We start from the raw sequence: 19261 nt of genomic DNA, 5'->3' as shown, positions 1-19261 counted from the left end.
TGTCTTTTCATCTGTGATGACCTGGGAGAAAGTGTGATTTAGGGCATAAAGTGAGCGTTTGGGATAAGAATACCTGGGTTTCAATTCCAGCTGTGCCATTTATTAGTTGTGGTATTTTGGTCAATCCATGTCACCTCTTCTATTTTTTTCTTTTAGACAGAGTCTCGCTCTGTCACCCCGGCTGGAGTACAATGGCACGATCTCGACCCACTGCAAAGGTGATCCGCCCGCCTTGGCCTCCCAAAGTGCTGGGATTACAGGCATGAGCCACTGCGCCTGGCCATGTCACCTCTTTAAGCCTTAGTTTCTTCATGTCTGTAATAGCCATGATGCCAGTGCCTCAGTGTTTTAGCTCATGGTACCATCATGATATTCCAGTGAGATGTTAAATGTGAAGGTGCTCTGTAAATTGGAAAGTGCTGTAATGATTACTCATATATCCACTGTTCAAAGGTATAAAGAGAGAGGATGTGAATCTGTTTGCTTAGGAGCTCTGCTGACTACCTTCCCAGCTAGTCCCCTGGCCACTTCCTGTGGCTTTCTAACCATAACTGCTTCAGCATCAACTCCAGCTGACCCCTTCCAGGTTATTCTCTCCAGTGTGCCTCCTTTGTTTGTTGCCTTCATTCCGTTTTGGTTATCTGTCTGCAATCTTGCCAAAATCAAAAGTGATCGACTCTGCCCCTAGAATACTAGCTAGTGGCCTGGTGTCAGCACATCCTGGCAAGGCCTGACATAGGCCAAACATGGTCATGGGAAAAAGCTATAAAACAAGACAACTTGCAGTTTCAAAAGCCAGTAACTTTCTTATTGTTCTTGTTGTGTTTATTAAACTAACAAAGAAATCTATTTTATATATATATGTGTGTGTGTGTGTGTGTGTGTGTGTGTGTATTTTTTTTGTGTGTGTGACAGAGTCATGTTCTGTCACCCAGGCTGGAGTGCAGCGGTTCAATCTCAGCTCACGGCAGCCTTCACCTTTTGGGCTCAAGCAGTCTTCCCACCTCAGCCTCCTGACTAGCTGGGACTACAGGCACACGTCATCACACCCGGCTAATTTTTGTATTTTTTATAGAGACAGGGTCTTGCCATGTTTCCCGGGCTGGTCTCAAACTCTTGGGTTGACCCTCACTAGGCTAATACCTGGGGAAATGCTTAGGATGTAGTAAGGCTCATGCTGGGGAAGAATGTGAAGTACTACTTTTACAGGGAGCTTCAGGATCACAGAATGCCAACCCTGTCAGGGACTCAAAAAGGTCATCCTTCCCAATCTCTTCCCTTGACAGATGGGGTAACTGAGGCCCAGAAAGGGAAAATGCTTTGCTTAGCGCCATTGAGCTATGTAGGTGCCCATCTAGGTTTAGAATCCACATCTGATGTGCTTACAGGCTCTTTCCATTACTGGAAGAATCCATGTGTCTCTGCGTGTCTTGTCTTTTTTCTGAGTGAACAAAGATTGCACTCTGTATTATCAGGCTTTAAACTGTGTTCTGCAGAGCCCTAGTGGTCTCACCACCACTTCAAGCACAGCTTCTACATGTTTTCTGTTTTCTATTTCAGAGTTTTGCTGTAAAACTTGAAAGTCACTGATCTTGTTGATCTTTTAAAGCCCCTCCCAGTATGTGTCTCTCCTGGATTCCTGGTGAGATTTTTGCTTGCATTTCAATTCAGAAATGTTAGTTTCTGTATTTCTATTATTTATTTATTTATTTTGAGACAGGGTCTCACTCTGTTGTCCAGGCTGGACTGTAGCAGTGCAGTTGTGGCTCGCTGCAGCCTCAACCTCCTGGGTTCAGGCGATCCTCCCACCTCAGCCTCCTGAGTGGCTGATGCTACAGGCATGTACCATCACGCCCTGCTAATTGTTTAATTTTTGGTAGAGATGTGGTCTCACTGTGTTGCTCAGGCTGGTCTTGAACTCCTGGACTCAAGTGATCCTCCCACTTCGTCCTCCCAAAGTGCTGGGATTACAGACTTAATCCACTGTGCCAACTATTTTCTTTTCTTTTCTTTGAGATGGAGTCTCGCTCTGTCGCCCAGGCTGGAGCGCAGTGGTGTGATCTCGGCTCACTGCAAGCTTCGCCTCCTGGGTTCACGCCATTCTCCTGCCTCAGCCTCCCGAGTAGCTGGGACTACAGGCACCCACCACCACACCCGGCTAATTTTTTTTGTATTTTTAGTAGAGACGGGGTTTTACCATGTTAGCCAGGATGGTCTCAATCTCCTGACCTCGTCATCCACCCGCCTCAGCCTCCCAGAGTGCTGGGATTACAGATGTGAGCCACTGCACCTGGCCTAATTTCTATATTTCTAAAAAGTGGTCTACATAGTCATGGACTTTTCAGCATGGAGAACTGAACTTCATTTTTCCTAGATTTTGACACCACTGACTTTTATTGTCCAGAGTTAATGGCCCTTTCATAGTCTTCATCCTCCTCCTTTTTTCTTCAGCATTTGACAGTTTTCCTCTACTTTTGTGTAAATCTCTCTTCTCCCTTGAATTCTTTGACATTGTATTTCTGCCTTTTAGCATCTCTGAATATTTTTTCTTTGTCTCTTACTGGTTCTTTCTTTTCCATCACTGAGTTGTCCTTCAGAAGAGCCCAGGCCTACAGACCTCCTTATCTCTGGTTTGGTGATCATTTGGAGGCTTACCTCACTCATTCTCACTCCCAGTTGTCCTTGGGTCTCTCTTGGATTCCTGACTGAAATTGATTTTCTTTTTAACAAATCAGTTTCTCTGTTACTTTTTCTCAGCTCACTCATTTTCATTCATTGTGCCATAATTCTTTTATCTCCCTAACTGAAAACTTTGGCAAAATCTAACTCTTCTCTGACCTTGTTCTATTTTCTACTTTTTTTTTTTTTTTGTCGAGACAGCATCTCCCTCTGTTGCCCAGACTGGAGTGCAATGGTGCGATCTTGGCTCACTGCAACCTCCTTCTCCCAGTTTTAAGCGATTCTCATGCCTCAGCCTCCCACGTAGTTGGAATTACTACCACGCCTGGCTAATTTTTATATGGTTAATAGTGACAGAGTTTTACCATATTGGCCAGGTTGGTCTCGAACTCCTGGCCTTAAATAATCCTCCCATCTTGGCCTCCCACAGTGTTAGGATTATAGGCATGAGCCACTGTGCCCTGGCCAACCTTGTGCTATTTTTACAAACTTTTTATCCCAGAGCTCCCACTCTCTCTCTCTTCTTTTTTTTTTTTTGACATTTTGTAATTTCAGGAGTCTAACAGCCCCTTGTTACCTTTCAGCAAGGTTTCTGCAAACTATTTTGTTTCTCCAGTATATTCACATTTTAGTTGATCAGACCTGTTGAGTCTTTAAACAATCGCATCTCAGCCTGGGCAACCTAGTAAGACCTGTTTCTACCAAAAAACAAAAATTAGCCAGGCATAGTGGTATATGTCTGTAGTCCTAGCTCCTTGGGAGGCTGAGGTGGGAGGATTGCTTGACCCTAGGAGTTCAAGGTTACAGTGAGGTAACATGGTGCCACTGCACTGCAGCCTGAGTGACAGAGCAAGACCCTGTCTCCAAAAAAAAAAACAATTTTTTGGCCGGGCGTGGTGGCTCACGCCTGTAATCCCAGCACTTTGGGAGGCCGAGGCGGGCGGATCACCTGAGGTTAGGAGTTCGAGACCAGCCTGGCCAACATGGTGAAACCCCATCTCTACTACAAATAAAAAAATTAGCCAGGCGTGGTGGCAGGCGCCTGTAATCCCAGCTACTTAGGAGGCTAAGGCAGGAGAATCGCTTGAACCCAGGAGGCAGAGGTTGTGGTGAGCCAAGATCGTGCCATTGCACTCCAGCCTGGGGGACCAGAGTGAGACTCCGTCTCAAAAAAAAAGAAAAGCAAAAAACAATTTTTTTTTTTTTTTGAGACAGAGTCTCGCTCTGTCGCCCGAGCTGGAGTGCAGTGGCACAATCTCAGTTCTCTGCAACTTCCACCTCCCAGGTTCAAGCGATTCTCCTGCCTCTGCCTCCTGAGTAGCTGGGATTACAGGCACGCACCATCATGCCTGGCTAATTTTTGTACTTTTGGTAGACACCAGTTTCACCACGTTGGCCAGGCTGGTCTCAAACTCCTGACCTCAGATGATCCGCCCGCCTTGGCCTCCGAAAGTTCTGGGATTACAGATGTGAGCCACCATACTCGGCCCCCAAATTTAAAAATAAAAAATAAAAGTTCCATCTAGTTTACTGAAATTTTGGAATAAGGCAGGACAAAATCAATGGAGTCTTTCTTTACCCCATCCTCACTGATCTCTATTGAAGATTGTTGCTAATTGGCTGGGCATGGTGGCTCACGCCTGTAATCCTAGCACTTTGGGAGGCTGAGGTGGGTGGATCGCCTTAGCTCAGGAGTTAGAGACCAGCCTGAGCAACAAAGTGAAACCCTGACACTACAAAACGTACAAAAATTAGCCAGGCGTGGTCGCGTGTTCCTGTGGTCCCAGCTGCTTGGAAGGGTGAAGTGGGAGAATGGCTTGAGCCTGGAAGACAGAGGTTGCAGGTAGCCAAGATCATGCCAATGCACTCTAGTCTGGGTGACAGAGCCAAACTCTGTCTCAAAAAAAAAAAAAGATTGTTGCTAATAATAAGCCTTTCAGTTCATCTCCTAACCTCAGATTATCTCCATCTCTCCTCAGTGATGAGGGCACATGTTAGATTTTCATCACTTAAAACTGATTATATCTGAGATCCTAAACAAGATTCTCAGGTGATAGATTTTGAGGCTCACTGTTCTAACAAGCAAGAAATAGCCCTTGCCTCTGAAACTGGTTGCCAAGTAATAGCTAGAACTTCATTTGTCTTTTCTCTACTCATTCCACATCCTCTATGCCCTTAGTGTTATAACTACTGAGATAGTGAGGGCTCTTGTCCTGGTGTGATGACTCAGAGCTTCATTTCTAAGGTATCTGAGTCATTGTTGGTATGTATAGGATTGCTTTAGGCTTCTCTTACCTCAAGGAGGTGCCACAGGGTGGGTAAAGAGAAAAAAAAACTTGCTCAGGGTCCTACAATCAGTAGATGGGGCCTGGCACAGACATTATGGTACGTGAGTTGAGTATCCCTTATCCAAAATGCCTTGAACAGCCTAGGTGTGGTAGCTCACGCCTATAATCCCAGCGCTTTGGGAGGCTGAGGTCGGTGGATCACCTGAGGTCAGGAGTTTGAGACCAGCCTGGTCAACATGGTGAAACCTTGTCTCTACTAAAAATACAAAAATTAGCCGGGCATGGTGGTACATGCCTATAGTCCCAGCTACTCGGGAGATGGAGGCAGGAGAATTGCTTGAGCCCAGGAGGCAGAGGTTGCAGTGAGCCAAGATCGAGCCACTGCACTCCAGCCTGGGTGACAGAGTGAGACTGTGTCTCAAAAAACCCCCCCCAAAAAAACCAAAAAAATGCCTTGAACCAAAAGTGTTTCAGATTTTGGATTTTTTCTGATTTTGCAATATTTGCATTATACTTGCTGTTTAAGCATCCCAAATCTGAAAATGTGAAATCTGAAATGCTCCAAAACCCCAATCTTTTTGAACATGGACTTGATGTTCAAGGGAGATACCCATTGGAGCTTGTTTATGTATGTGTGTGTCCATGTATCCATCGACCCATCCATCCATCTATCCATCCATCTGTCCTTTGTCACTTCTTCCAGGAGCCCATTGGAGCATTTTGGATTTCAGATTTTTGAATTTGGGATGCTCAACCTATAATGGGAAAGCAAAGGTTTTAAAATCCTTTCCCTGTTATTCACTTATTTAGAGGCAGGGTCTTGCTGTGTTGCCCAGGCTGGACTTAAACTCTTGGGCTCAAGCATTCCTCCTGCATTAGCCTCTCAAGTAGCTGGGACTATAGTTGCATGCCACCACTCCTGGCTCTTTATTAGATGTGGGGATTTTAGAATAGTTACTTAACTTCTCTGAGCCTAAATTTCTCATCTATAAAGAAATAAAGGCTGGGTGCGGTGGCTCACACCTGTAATCCCACCACTTTGGGAGGCCAAAGCAGGCGGATCACCTGAGGTCAAGAGTTCGAGACCAGCATGGCCAACATGATGAAACCCCATCTCTACTAAAAATATAAAAATTAGCCAGTCCTGGTGGCGGGCGCCTGTAATCCCAGCTACTTTGGAGGCTGAGACAGGAGAATCGCTTGAACCCAAGAGGTGGAGGTTGCAGTGAGCTGAGATTGCGCCATTGCACTCTAACCTATGTGATGAGTAAAATTCTGTCTCAAAGAAAAAAATAAATAAATAAAGATATCTAGGCCGGGCAGGGTGGCTCACACTTGTAATCCCAGCACTTTGAGAGGCTGAAGCTGGCAGATTACTTGAGGGCAGGAGTTTGAGACCAGCCTGGCTGACAGGGAAGCCCTGTCTTTACTGAAAAATACAAAAATTAGCTGGGCGTGGAGGCATGTGCCTAATAGTCCCAGCTACTCAGGAGGCTGAGGCAGGAGAATCACTTGAACCTGGGAGGCGGAAGTTGCAGTGAGCTGAGATTGCACCACTGCGCTCCAGCCTGGGCAACAGAACAAGACTCTTGTCTCAAAAAAAAAAAGAAAGAAAGAAAGATATCTACCAGAGAGGATTGTTATGAGGATTAAACATAAAGTGCCGAGATTATAATTCCTGACAGAGTAGGTGGCCACCTTTTCTCCTTTCCCTTTCTAGCCATTTGGTATCAGACTCATTTCCTTAATTTGAAGATGGCTAGTTTTTCCTTGTCAATCCTCCCTCCTCATATGACTAGGAAAGAGGCAAAAATTATTTACTGCAATTTATAAAATCCCTACTAGCCTTTTGAAAATATTAATAGCTTTTAGTACCAGTATGGGATCTGGTAACCCTACCATTTGTGCAGATGCTGGAACTGCAGGCCTTAGATCCCCAGGAGGGAACCTGTCTGTGTAGCTGAGGGATCTGGAGATGGAGTTTTCCACCAGAATCTTAGTTTTCTTGTATATGTTATACAACTGCTCACTGGCAAGGGCTTGAGACATTGAAAGTGGAGCAAAAATGGAGTCTCCAGAAGAATGCATTAGATCCCCTAATACGTGGAAGGTGAATGTCTACTGCCGTGATGCCAAATCCTGAGTCACCCTGGAGCAGCTTACTGTCCTGCACAGCATTATTGCCCGAGCCTGCATTGGTCCTAGCTGATAGGGACAGCCTTCTCATTTAATTTGTGTCTTCGTTAGTTTGTTGGTGTAAAAATTGCATTTTTCTTCATCTTTAAAAAAATTACATAGTGCTGGGTGTGGTGGCTCACACCTGTAATCCCAGCACTTTGGGAAGCCAAGGCAGGGGGATTGCTTGAGTCTAGGAGTTCAAGACCAGTCTGGACAACATAGTGAAACCCCTGTCTCTAAAAAAAAATTTTTTTTTAATTAGCAAGGCATGGTGCCACATGCCCGTTGTCCCAGCTACGTGAGAGGCTGGGGTGGGAGAATTGCTTGAGCCTGGGAGGTTGAGAGCCATGATTGTGCCACTGCATTCCAGCCTAGGTGAAAGAGTAAGACCCCATCTCAAAAAAAAAAAAAAAAAAAGGAACACTAGGTGAACGCCTGTCACTTTGGACTTGAGGGCGCCTTAGGCCTTTCTCTGACCCTTTGACAGGCCCACCCATGTGGAGTCATATTTGAATAATTCCCATCTTGAAGTGCATTGCTTTCTAGTGAGTGAATTAAAGTAGGGAATAAAGTGGGTGAGTTGAAAAAACAATTTCAGGAAATCACCATTTAACTGGGAAAAAAGAACAAGTGGAAATAGGCTAAAATGGCTTTCTTTAGATGGAAGGACTATGAGTAAATTATCTGTTCATTATTCTGTGATTTCTGTATTTTCTTTTTTTTTTTTTTGAGACAGAGTCTCGTTCTGTCACCCAGGCTGGAATGCAGTGGCATGATCTTGGCTCACTGCAACCTCTACCTCCCGGACTCAAGTGATTCTCCTGCCTCAGCCTCCCGAGTAGCTGGAATTACAGCACCTGCCACCACACCCAGCTAATTTTTGTACTGTTAGTAGAGACAGGGTTTCACCATGTTGTCCAGTCTGGTCTCGAACTCCGGACCTGAGGTGATTCTCCCACCTCAGCCTCCCAGTATGCTGGGATTACAGGTGTAAGCCACCATTCCCAGCTGATTTCCGTATTTTCTTCTTTTTTGTTTTTTGAGACAGGGTCTCACTCTGTCGCCCAGGCTGGAGTGCAGTTGCGTGATCTTGGCTCACTGCAACCTCCGCCTCCCAGGATCAAGCGATTCTCCTGCCTCAGCCTCCCGTGTAGCTGGGATTACAGGCGTGCACCACCACACCTGTCTAATTTTTTTATTTTTAGTAGAGATGGGGTTTCTCCATGTTGGCCAGGCTGGTCTTGAACACCTGACCTCAAATGATCCACCTACCTCGGCCTCCCAAAATGCTGGATTATAGGTGTGAGCTACTGTGCCCGGCCGATTTCCATATTTTCTAAAGTGAGCACATATTGCTTTTATAAAAGGGAAAAAGCTGGTTTTGTTTTGTTTTTAAATTTTTGAGACAGAGTCTTGTTCTGTTGCCTAGGCTGGAGTGCAGTTGCCAGATCGTGGCTCACTGCAACCTCTGTCTCCTGGGTTCAAGTGATTCTCATGCCTCAGCCTGCTGGAGTAGCTGGAATTACAGGTTTGTGCCACCACATCCAGCTAATTTTTGTACTTTTAGTAGAGATGGTGTTTCACCACATTGACCAGGCTGGTCTCGAACTCCTGACCTCAGGTGATCGAGCCTCAGCCTCCCAAAGTGTTGGGATTACAGGCATGAGCCACCATGCCCGGCCGGGAAAAGGTTGTAAGTTGCCATTTTAAATAACTGATAAATAGTAAAGTTCAAATAAAAAGTAGCCACAGTTTATAGTGTTATTAATAAATAAGCAAGGAGTAGATTCCAGTTAGGCCAGTATTTTGAGAGTTAAGTGGGGACTGTGAAAGAGAGAATGTAGGTGCTGGCTGAAACTCACTGTGTAAGAGTCAAACCACCTCATCCCCTTTTGAAATGTGACTGGTATAAAAATAAACAAAAAAAATTCAACTTCTGGGCATTAAGTAGCTCATTCAAGTATATGGGTGCTTGGGATCTGACAAAAGAACCACTGTCCTATAGGGAGGTCAAACATCATCAAGCTTGTGGTCTCTAGGTGGTTCATACTTTTAGAATATTCACAGTTAGCATGTCGGGTTCATAGCCTGAGGAGTGTTCTCAATAGACATCCCCTGGGTCTCTTGAATAAATGATAAGAGGGCTTTTTTTGTTAGTCTGTTCTAACATAGGCGTAGCTGGGAGCAGGATTTATTTCAGTGAGTTGGCAAATAATAGCTAAAAGGTAGCCTGGGACACATACCCTCTCCATAGGTAATTAAATCAAAATCATGTCATTCTATCTCTAGAAGGTAAACAGAACAGTGGATTAATATAGTACACTAGGCTGGGCGCAGTGGCTCATGCCTGTGATCCCAACACTTTGGGAGGCTGAGGTGGGTGGATCACTTGAGGGCAGGAGTTCAAGACCAGCCTGGCTAATATGGTGAAACCCTCTCTCTACTAAAAATACAAAAATTAGCTGGGCATGGTAGCAGGTGCCCATAATCCCAGCTTCTCAGGAGGCTGAGGCACGAGAATCGCTTGAGCCCAGGAGGTGGAGGTTCCAGTGAACCACGATTGTGCCTGTGCCACTGCACTCCAGCCTGGGTGACAGAGCAAGACTAGGTCTCAAAAAAAAAAAAAAAAAAATATATATATATATATACACACACACACACACACACATATACACACACACACACACGTATATATTAGACTGATATCTTTGGAAGGCTTTCTTGATTCCCACCAATCAGACATAATTGCTTCTCCTTTGAATTCCTATGGCCCTTCTTTTTATTTGTCAATTTATAGATCAATGTCATCTCTACTCTTTAGAGGCAGGGACCCTTTTTGTATCTTCCACAGTGCAATGGGTACTCAATAAATGGTTATTAAGTGTAAATCCCCAACTCTGAATTAACATTTTTCCTGACTTGATAGGTTTAGGGCCAAGACAAAAAGGATGATGCCTGAAGCTGTGAAGTCTAGGTGGGAATCACTTTCCTGCAATATTGAGTATTTGCAGCCTATCTCCATGGCTTCTTGCATGGTGGGATAGAAGAAGAATCTGTAATTCATTACCCTGCCTATCTCTCTCCAACTTGCCTCTTCTCTCTGAACTCCCCATTCTGCTCTCCCTCTGTATTAGCTCTCTATTGCTATAGATCACTCTAAAACAAAATTATTATCTCTCATGGTTTCTGTGGGTCAGAAACTTGGGAGCAGGCTTGGTAGGGTGGTTCTGGCTTAGAGTCTCTCATGTGGTTGCAGTGAGATGTCCCTGGGACTGTAGCCATCCAAACTCTTGACTGGGGCTGGAGGATTCATTTGCAAGGTAAATCATGCATATGGCTAGCAGGTTGGCACTGGCAAGTTGGTTCCTCTCCACATGGGCCTCTCTAGAGGGCTGTTTGAGTGTCCTGATGATACGGTGGCTAGCTTCCCCCAGAACTAGCAATTTATAGTGTCTTGAAGCAGAAACTGTAATGTGTTTTATGATGTAGCTTCAGAAGTCACCTATTGTTGCTTCCTCCATATTCCATTAGTTACACAAGCCATCCCTGATTTATTTGGGTGGGGGATTATACATATGTGTGAATGAATATCAGGAGTCAGGGATCACTGGGCTCGTTGAAGGCCATCTTGGAGCTGACTACCATACCTTTCATCCACTGCTGTGATTCCCCAAATGAGGATTAGTAAGCTTAGCCTTGGTTCCCTCCTCCTTCATTCCCACTGCCATTCCTAATTCAAGGCCTCATCCTGCAGTAATAACCTTCAATTTTTGTCCCCGCTTAATCCGTCTTTCAGTCTGTTCCAAGCATAGCTTTGAGTATGTTGTTTCTTTATCCATCTTCAGTAATTAAAATGTGTGCTCCATGAGAGCAAAGACTATTGTATTAATTGTATTAATCTGTTACTGCATAAAAATATTACCACAAATGTAGTAGCCTAAAACAACACATATTTATTGTCTCACAATTTCTGTGGTTCAGGAGTCTGGTGTGGGTTGCGTAGGTCCTCTGCAACATGGCGATCAAGGTGTCGGGCAGCTTCTTATCTGACACTCAGCTGGGGAAGGATCTGCTTCCAGGCTCCTGTTGTTGGCAGCATTCAGTTCCTTGCAGATTGTTGAACTGAAGGTTTCAGTTTCTTGCTGTCTTTCTGCCGGAGGCTGCTCTCAGTTCCTTGTTACGTGGCCCTCTCACAGCACATCAGCTTGCCTCTTCAGACCTAGCAGGAGAGAGTGTCCCTCAGCAAGACAGATGTGAAAATACTATATAATGTAATCATGTAAAGTCACTCATATACATTCCATCACTTTTGCCATATTCTAATGGTTAAAAGCAAGCCACAGGCCCTACCCACACTCACTGGGGGGATTATGCAAAGGTGTGAATACCAGGAGGCAAGAATCCTGCAGACCACGTTAGTGTCTGTCTGCAGTGACTATGCGTCTTTAGCGCCCTGAGCAGGGCATGGCACAGAGTAAGTCTCATATTTGAATGAATGGGTGTACTGTGACTATTATGTTTCCAACTTCTGGCTTAAGCCTTTTTCTTCACTTCTTTTTTTTCTGTTTCAGAGTTACCAATTTATTCTTGAGACTCCTCTACTCTCGTCATCTGACCTCATGGATGAACTTCAGGATGTTCAGCTCACAGAGATCAAACCACTTCTAAATGATAAGGTAAAGACTTCTCTGTTTTCACTAAAATATGGACAAGCCTCTTCTTCTGATAGTATTTCATTTTCCGTATCATCTAAATAGTAACTTAAAACATATGTGGCTTGATTTTCAATGAAAGGAATACTTTAAACATCTATTTCTTTTTTTTTTTTTGAGATGGTGTCTCACTCTGTCCCCAGGCTGGAGTGCAGTGGTGCAATCTCGGCTCACTGCAACCTTCGACTCCCTGGTTCAAGCGATTCTCTTGCCTCAGCCTCCTGAGTAGCTGGGATTACAGGCACACGTCACCATGCCCAGCTAATTTTTGTATTTTTAGTAGAGACAGGGTTTCATCATGTTGGCCAGGATGGTCTTGATCTCCTGACCTCGTGATCCACCCGCCACAGCCTCCCAAAGTGCTGGGATTACAGGTGTGAGCCACCATGCCAGGCCAAAAAAATCTATTTCTTAAGCATCTTTTTGATGTTTCCCCCTCTTTTCTTTCTTCCTACTTTTGTTTCCATGAGCCACATTCAATCAAGTTATCTTTGAGATTTTTGTATTTTACAGATAGAGATGTTAAGGGAAAAAATAATGTGGCAATGTTAAGCAGAAAGTATGAGGGTGGGGCTGGGCGCAGTGGCTCACACCTGTAATCCCAGCACTTTGGGAGGCCGAGGCAGGTGGATCACTTGAGGTCAGGAGTTTGAGACCAGCCTGGACAACAAGGTGAAACCTTGTCTCTACTATAAATGGAAAAATTAGCTAGGTGTGGTGGCACGCACCTGTAATCCCAGCTACTTGGGAGGCTGAGGCAGGAGAATTGCTAGAACCCAGGAGGCGGAGGTTGCAGTAAGCCAAGATCGCACCACTGCACCCCAGTCTGGGTGACTCAGTGAGACTCCGTCTCAAAAAAAAAAAAAAAAAGAAAGAAAAAGAAAGTATGAGGGTGGAGTTTGACTCAGAATCCAAGTGTCTTGACTTTCAGTTTCAATAAGGAAAATTTACCATCCATGACTGGTGATGTATGTGGGCTACAGTGTTCTCCCTAAAGTTTGCCAAGTCTATGATGTGATCTTTCTGTCAGTATCACAGTTTTTATCAGGGAGGACTGGATGTCAGTCGTATACCACATTTTTATGTTAGTGTCAGAGAACTACACAAGGAGCAGATGAGCAGCACAGTTGATGACCACTAGACACTGGTGTGATATGATTTACCAAAAGAAAGGTTTTGGCCGGGTGCAGTGGCTGACGCCTGTAATCCCAGCACTTTGGGAGGCCAAGGCTGACGGATCACTAGAGGTCAGGAGTTTGAGACCAGCCTCGCCAACATGGTGAAATTCCATCTCTACTAAAAATACAAAAATTAGCTGGGCGTGGTAGTGCAGGCCTATAGTCCCAGCTACTTGGGAGGCTGAGGCAGGAGAATCACTTGAACCCAGAAGGCAGAGGTTGCAGTGAGCTGAGATCATGCACCTGCACTCCAGCCTGGGTGACAGAGCAAGACTCTGCCTCAGAAAAAAGAAAGTTTTGTTTTCTCTCTTGTTCCTTAGTGTTCAGTAAATGTGCCTGAAATTCCGTCTTTTTTTTTGAGACGGAGTCTTACTCTGTCACCCAGGCTGGAGTGCAATGGTACAATCTTCGCTCACTACAAGCTCTACCTCCCGGTTTCAAGTGATTCTCCTGCCTCAGCCTCCTGGGTGGCTGAGATTACAGGCATGCACCTGGCTAATTTTTGTATTTTTACAAAACTGACCTTGTGATCCACCCGCCTTGTCCTCCTAAAGTGCTGGGATTACAGGCATGAGCCACCGTGCCCAGCTGCTTGAAATTCCTTCCTTTCCACTCTATTGTTTTGGTTTATTTTCATTGTCTCTATTGAAGTACTCTTGTAGCTTTGTGTGAGTGAGGTCATGCCATCCTTTCCTGAGGGAGTGTTGATGGAGTATGAGGATAAAGATGGATGGACGGGGGGGACGGGGAGGGGATGTGCGGGTGACACCAGGAGATAATCTGTTGCTTATTATTTTTATCTGCCCAAGGCAAGGCCCTTCACCTGCAGCCTCTGGAGCTGCTGACGTCTTATGTGCTTGCTAGTTTGCTTTGGAATCCTGCCACCCCATTTTCATCCCTGTGACCTCTCCATTCCCACTCCCACCCCTTCTTTTATCTTTCACCAGACTTCTCTCTCCCTTGGCAAGCTGCAGGCTTTTTTTTTTTTTTTTTTTTTTTTTTTTGAGACGAAGTCTTGCTCTGTCACCAGGCTGGAGTGCAATGGCGTGATCTTGGCTCACTGCAACCTCTGCCTCCTGGGTTCAAGCAATTCTCCTGCCTCAGCCTCCCAAGTAGCTGGGACTACAGGTGCGCACCACCACACCCAGCTAATTTTTGTATTTTGACTAGAGATGGGGTTTCACCGTGTTGGGCAAGATGGTCTCGATCTCTTGACCTCTTGATCTGCCCGCGTCAGCCTCCAAAAGTGCTGGGATTACAGGTGTCAGCCTCTGCGCCCGGCCACTGCATGCTTTTTTAACCTCCATTTGGTTTCTCCTGCTGCTTCCCCTCATATTTCCAGAAAACTCTCTCCTTTAAGTACTATTTGTGTATGTGTATATGTGAGGGCTGTTCCAAAAATGTTGTGCCTAGGAGAGGAGGAAGGAAATAAAATCTGAGCCAGGCACACACCTATAACCGGGCTCACACCTATAATTCCAGCACTTTGGGAGGCTGATGCGGGAGGATCACCTGAAGCCAGAAGTTCAAGACCAGCCTGGGCAACAAAGGGAGATCCTGTCTACCAAAAAATTAAAAAAATTATCCAGGTGTGGTAGCAGATGCCTGTAGTCCCAGCTACTTGGGCGGCTGAGCTGCGAGGATCACTTGAGCCTGGGAGGTTGAGGCTGCAGTGAGCTGTGATTGTACCACTGCACTCCAGCCCGGGCAACAGAGTAAGACCCTGTCTTAAAAAATAAATAAATAGAGAAAGAGGCTCTCTTTCTCTCTCCCTTCCCCTGCCATATGGGGACACAGCAAGAAGGCAGCTGTCACAAACCAGGAAGAGATTCGTCATGAGAAACTGAACCCTTCTAGAACCTTAATCTTGAACTTTGCAGCCTTCAGAACCGTGAGAAAATAAATTTCTGTTCTTTTAAGCCATCAAGTCTATGTGATTTTGTTATGACAGCCCGAGTAGACTAAGACACGAAGCAGTGTCTCACTTCCTAACATCTATCCGCTCCTCTTTGATAGGCCTATGCTGTTCCTACCCACCTCCCACATTCCACCTTACTCCTCTCTCTCCCTGAGATGTAAGTGCTCCTGTGCCATCACTATTCATGAGGACTCTCTCGGCTCTTGCCAAGCAGGTAGATAGGCAAGAGGCCCTCTTTAGATCATGGCACTTCCAAACAAAGACTTCTGTCCCATTAGCCTCCCTCTCCCCCTCCCCAGTACGTGAATGCTTCTATCTGCCCAGCAGGTGGGTGGTTTTGTGTATGTGGTAAACGGTATAATGATAATAATGCCTCTCATCCATTACTTCATTTGAACCTCCCAATAGCTTGATGAGGAAGAGAACACAGATAAATTTATTCCCACATTGCTAGTGAGTGAACAAAGGCTGGAAAAGGTGAAGTAGCTTACTCCTATTGAGTATCAAAGAATGCCTGCTGTATGGCAGGATTTCTCACTGTTGATGTTTTGGATTGGATCATTGTTTGTTGTGGAACACTGCTCTGTGCATTGTAGAATGTTTAGCAGCATCTTTGGCCTCTACCCACTAGATGCTAATAGTACTCCCCAGTGGACAACTAAAAATGTCTCCAGACATTGCCAGATGTCCCTGGGAGGCAAAATTGCCTTGGTTGAGAACCACTGGTGTAGAGGAAAAACCTCCAGATTTGCATAGAAGTAGATGGCTTGAGGGTTTTGTTGTTGTTTTTGCCTGTCCTGCTGTGATTTATTTATTATCTTTTATGTGCCAAGTGCTTTACATACATTCTCTCTAATTCTCAGAATATCCCTTTGAGATAGATAGTAGTATTCCTACTTCACAGATTAAAAATCCGAATGAAATGCTGGTTTGCCTAGTAAAGAAGTGGCAAAGCCAGACGGAAATCAAAGTCTTTCCTACTCTTAAAACCTGAGCCGTTTCCACTGTGTTAATCCTATAGATGTTTTGGCATCACCTTTGTGGCTTGCCCTGTCTCTTTTAAGGAGAAGCCTAAAAATGTGCAGTATTTCACCTTATCCTTCTGTCCATTATCCTTATAAATATACTTTTTGCTAAAGACATTGCTGCATCCTCCAGGCTTCAGGAAGCTAAAGGAAGACTAGAACCAACGTTTTACCTTGAAAATTGTCCTGAGATGACTGTAAGGAGGCATTCTCAATATAGCTTTGAGCAAGGCTTATGTTAACTTGTCTCACGTCATTTGTTGGTACTTTTCCCATTTTATTTTAGTATGCCTGTAATTTTGTCTATGGCTCAGAATTGTCAAGAAGTGGATAATTTTGCCATACTTGTTTTGGCTCCAGTGATGAAAAGAAGCAACCACCAGTACTTTGTTTTGCGGGGCAGAAATTCCATGGGCATATGAAGTGATTTTTAAAATAGCATTTAACTATTTTCAGAGCACTTTCACAAATAATATCTTATTTTAATCTTCCAGTCTCTTGTAAGTAGTTGAAGATATTTTAACTCCGTTTTACAGATGACACTGAGAGGTTATGTGACTTGTTCAGAGCTAGTGTCTGTTAAGTTGGTGAAGCCAGGATAGAAGCTACGTCTTTTGACTTTGACCTGGACCTGGGGGTCTAGGGTTCTTCCCACCATCTGCTGCCTCTTGTACCTGGTTGCTCCACTCTCCTCACCCAAAACACCTTGTAATAAACAGGAGAGTATACTGTTTTGCTTCATTTTCCCTGCCTTCCTCTACCTACTATTGGTTCAGATACTACCGAACCCTGTGAAAGCAAAAGGTGAGGCTTGAGAAAACAAGTAGAAGGCCACACTTAGCTTCTGAAGAATTGAGGAAATAGCAGAAAGGGGAATAAATGTTTAGTAGCGAGAACAGAAATAAGTTATGTACTTTGTTTTGGTTGTTACAGTAGAAAGTGAGGTAAATCTTTTTTTTTTTTTTGAGACGGAGTCTCGCTGTGTCTCCCAGGCTGGAGTGCAGTGGTGTGATCTCGGCTCACTGCAAGCTCCGCCTCCCGGGTTCACGCCATTCTCCGGCCTCAGCCTCCCAAGTAGCTGAGACTACAGGCGCCCGCCACCACGCCCGGCTAGTTTTTTGTATTTTTTTTTAGTAGAGACGGGGTTTCACCATGTTAGCCAGGATAGTCTCGATCTCCTGACCTCGTGATCCACCTGCCTCGGCCTCCCAAAGTGCTGGGATCACAGGCTTGAGCCACCGCGCCCGGCCGAGGTAAATCTTTTTTTGTTTTGTTTTGTTTTTTGAGATGGAGTCTCGCTCTGTTGCCCAGGCTGGAGTGCAGTGGCATGATCTTGGCTCACTGCAACCTCCGCCTCCTGGATTCAAGTGATTCTCCTGCCTCAGCCTCCCAAGTAGCTGGGATTATAGACACCTGCCACCATGTCCAGCTAGTTTTTGTATTTTTAGTAGAGATGGGGTTTCGCCATGTTGGCCAGGCTGGTCTTGAACTCCTGACCTCAAGTGATCCGCCCGCCTTGGCCTCCGAAAGTGCTGGGATTACAGGCATGAGCCACCACACCCACCTGAAAGTGGGGTAAATTTTACTGCAATTTAAGTTTTCCTTTTCTACTAATTGCAACATGTAAACAGAGGAGGGAGGAGGGTGTTAGAACTAGAGGAGGGAGAACCCTGGGAACAACATTTTGTAACCTCCAGGACAACAGAGATAGCCAAAGCATTTGTGCTCAGGGCTTGCTCTGTTGCCCAGGCTGGAGTGCAGTGGCACAATCATGGCTTATTGCAGCCTCCCGGGCTCAAGCGATCCTCCTGCCTCTGCCTCCTGAGTAGCTCTTGCCACCATGCCTGGCTAAGTTTTGTATTTTTTTAGAGACCAAGCTTTGCCATGTTGAAACTCCTGGGCTCAAGCCATCCACCCATCTTGGCCTCCCAAAGTGCTAGGATTACAGGCATGAACCACTGCCTTTTTTTTTCTTTTTTTTTTTTTTGAGACAGGGTCTCTGTCGTCCAGGTTGGAGTACAGTGGCATGGCCATGGCTTGCTGTAGTCTCTACCACCTGGGTTCAACAATTTTCCCACCTTAACCTCCTAAGTAGGTGGGACCACAGGTGTGCGCCACCATGCCTGGCCAATTTTTAAATTATTTGTAGAGAAGAGGTCTCATTATGTTGCCCAGGCTGGTCTCAAACTCCTGGGCTCAAGCAATCCTCCTGCCTCAGCCTCCCAAAGTGCTGCTATTATAGGCATGAGCCACTGCACCCAGCTCCAAGGTTGTTTAAAAAAAAAAAAAAAAGAAAAAACGAGGGGGAGAGAGAGAAAAGAAAAAGCAGCTGTAATTAAAAATAGATTTATTGACATTTTCATCAAAGAATATTCATGAAGTGCTACATCTAGTGTGGACTAGAGAGTGGGTGTCCCTTAATGTACTAAGACATGAGTGTTACATCTGTTGTCATCTGTTGCTGTAGATGGGACTGCAGCAGGAAATGGGTTCCCAAACAAGTTACCATGCCACCATTACAGACCAGATGACCCTTAACCAGTTACAGGAGGCAATAGGTGATCCACGTCTTAGCCACACCTTAGCAGAATGCCCATGGGATTTTTAGAGTGGAAATTCTACTTTTTCAGCAATCTACAGGGGATTATCTGATTGTAGATAGTTTTATCTAAGTATCCAACCTCTTTATAAATTTCTTTATGAAGTCTGTTTCTTAGTATATTTTGAAGGTAATGATTGCTATAGATACTTAAATATATATATATATATATATATATATATGCACGTATATATAGAATTTTCATTCTTGTCCCTGGATTATCAGTTTGAACTGATTTCTACTTGAAAATGATTTGCTGGGCTAGGCGCGGTGGCTCATGCCTGTAATCCCAGCACTTTGGGAGGCCGAGGCGGGCGGATAACCTGAGGTCAGGAGTTCGAGACCGTCCTGACCAACATGGAGAAACCCTGTCTCTACTAAAAATATAAAATTAGCCGGGCCTGGTGGCACATGCCACCTCAGCTACTCCAGAGGCTGAGGCAGGAGAGTGGCTTGAACCCGGGAGGTAGAGGTTGCTGTGAGCCGAGATCGTGCTATTGCACTCCAGCCTAGGCAAGAAGAGCAAAACTCCGTCTAAAAAAAAAAGAAAGAAAGAAAATGATTTGCTGATGATTTTTTTTTTTGAGTTGGAGTCTCGCTCTGTCACCCAGGCTGCAGTGCAATGATGCGATCTCGGTTCACTGCAACCTCTGCCTCCCAGGTTCAAGCAATTCTTCTGCCTCA

General features: G+C 45.0%; 1 protein-coding gene across 2 annotated transcripts in view; it reads left to right on the top strand.

The window, feature by feature from the left end:
• The window catches only part of NDRG3 (NDRG family member 3), a 92694-nt gene that overhangs the window by 14460 nt on the left and 58973 nt on the right, over positions 1 to 19261 (top strand). For both annotated transcript variants that reach the window (XM_045362937.3, XM_045362936.3), the window contains exon 2: positions 11717 to 11821. In XM_045362937.3, coding sequence (XP_045218872.1) covers positions 11765 to 11821 — 57 coding nt within the window. In that variant the 5' untranslated portion in view covers positions 11717 to 11764. The remainder of the gene's footprint in view (positions 1 to 11716; positions 11822 to 19261) is intronic.

Source organism: Macaca fascicularis, chromosome 10 (genome assembly GCF_037993035.2).
Source record: "Macaca fascicularis isolate 582-1 chromosome 10, T2T-MFA8v1.1".
Taxonomy (NCBI): Eukaryota; Metazoa; Chordata; class Mammalia; order Primates; family Cercopithecidae; genus Macaca; species Macaca fascicularis.
Note: the sequence above shows the minus strand (reverse complement) of the source record. Positions and strands in the feature narration are given on the sequence as shown.